General features: G+C 20.3%; 1 protein-coding gene across 2 annotated transcripts in view; it reads right to left on the bottom strand.

Moving 5' to 3' along the window:
• The window catches only part of LOC107488835 (salicylic acid-binding protein 2), a 9039-nt gene that overhangs the window by 2389 nt on the left and 5408 nt on the right, over positions 1-1242 (bottom strand). For both annotated transcript variants that reach the window (XM_052259800.1, XM_016109638.3), the window contains one exon: positions 1019-1144. In XM_052259800.1, coding sequence (XP_052115760.1) covers positions 1019-1144 — 126 coding nt within the window. The remainder of the gene's footprint in view (positions 1-1018; positions 1145-1242) is intronic.

Raw genomic sequence — 1242 nt, 5'->3', positions numbered from 1 at the left:
TATATTTTATTTAATTTTATGTTTCTACTGTGATTGTATATTTATTATTAGAGTTTATCTATTTTGTATCTTAAAAACACATATTAAAATTATAAATTAAAAAAATATTAAAAATATAAAAAATTTAAATATTCAATACATTTATTTTGTATTTATTATAAAAAATTTAAAATTTTTTACTAATTATAAATTTATCATGTATTCTTAAGACATATGTTAACTAAATTATTATTATTATTATTATTATTGTTGTTGTTGTTATTGTTGTTGTATATTTTTTGCGGCTATTAAAAAAGTATTTGCAGATAATTGTATAGTTGTTATTAGAATTTTTAATTGACAAAACATAAGACGGTTAATAATGTCTAATTGCCATTAAATATAAGGTTTAGCTAACATATTCAATAAAGATATATAATAAATTTACTATGAGTAAAAAAAATTAAATACTTTCACTTAATGAATGTAAAATAAATGCATTAGAAATTTAAATTATTTATACTTTTAATCAAAAAAATTTTAATTTATAAACTTAACATATATTCTTAAAGTATAAAATAGATAAATTATTAAATATATTAACGATTATTTTTATTGTTGTTAAAAACAAAATAAATGACTAATAAAATTGATTTTTCATGTAGCGTGTGTTTTATTCCTTAATGAAATGTCGGATAAACATTTTATAAGAAAAAATCTTAAGTGCATTTCAATAAAATAGTTACAAGAAAGAATGCATTTTAAATCTTATATAAAGTATTTTATTTGAATATTAATAATTTTCTTTTACGAGTTTCAAGTAGTGATAAAATATTATTTTGTTTAATTTAGAATAATGAAATAAAAATATCATCACCAAAGAGAAAACTATCCAAGTTCCTTCATCATTTTTCTTATTTCATACACAAACTTAATATTTTAAAAGTACATGTTTTTAAATTTCAATAATTAAATTGCAAAACATTTTAAACCTTTCAAAATTTCAAATATTCCATTCATCAAAATCTCTGTTATTTACCTCAAGGGGGGTTAGGTGGTAGAGCATTTTGGACATGAAATTGCGACCAAACAAGAGAGATGTTTTGTTTCCACAATTGCCGAATTCCGTGTCCAACCATGAAGTCGCAGGCATGCTTTCACTGTACTGGAGTTGAAAACTTGTAATGCTCAGAAAATATTACAACGTTGTCTTCCATTATTACTTCTCTTTAATTTATATTAAAAATAGGATAACTATTCAGA

Source organism: Arachis duranensis, chromosome 1 (genome assembly GCF_000817695.3).
Source record: "Arachis duranensis cultivar V14167 chromosome 1, aradu.V14167.gnm2.J7QH, whole genome shotgun sequence".
In the NCBI taxonomy this organism is placed as follows: Eukaryota; Viridiplantae; Streptophyta; class Magnoliopsida; order Fabales; family Fabaceae; genus Arachis; species Arachis duranensis.
This window is presented reverse-complemented; position numbering and strand designations above follow the sequence as displayed.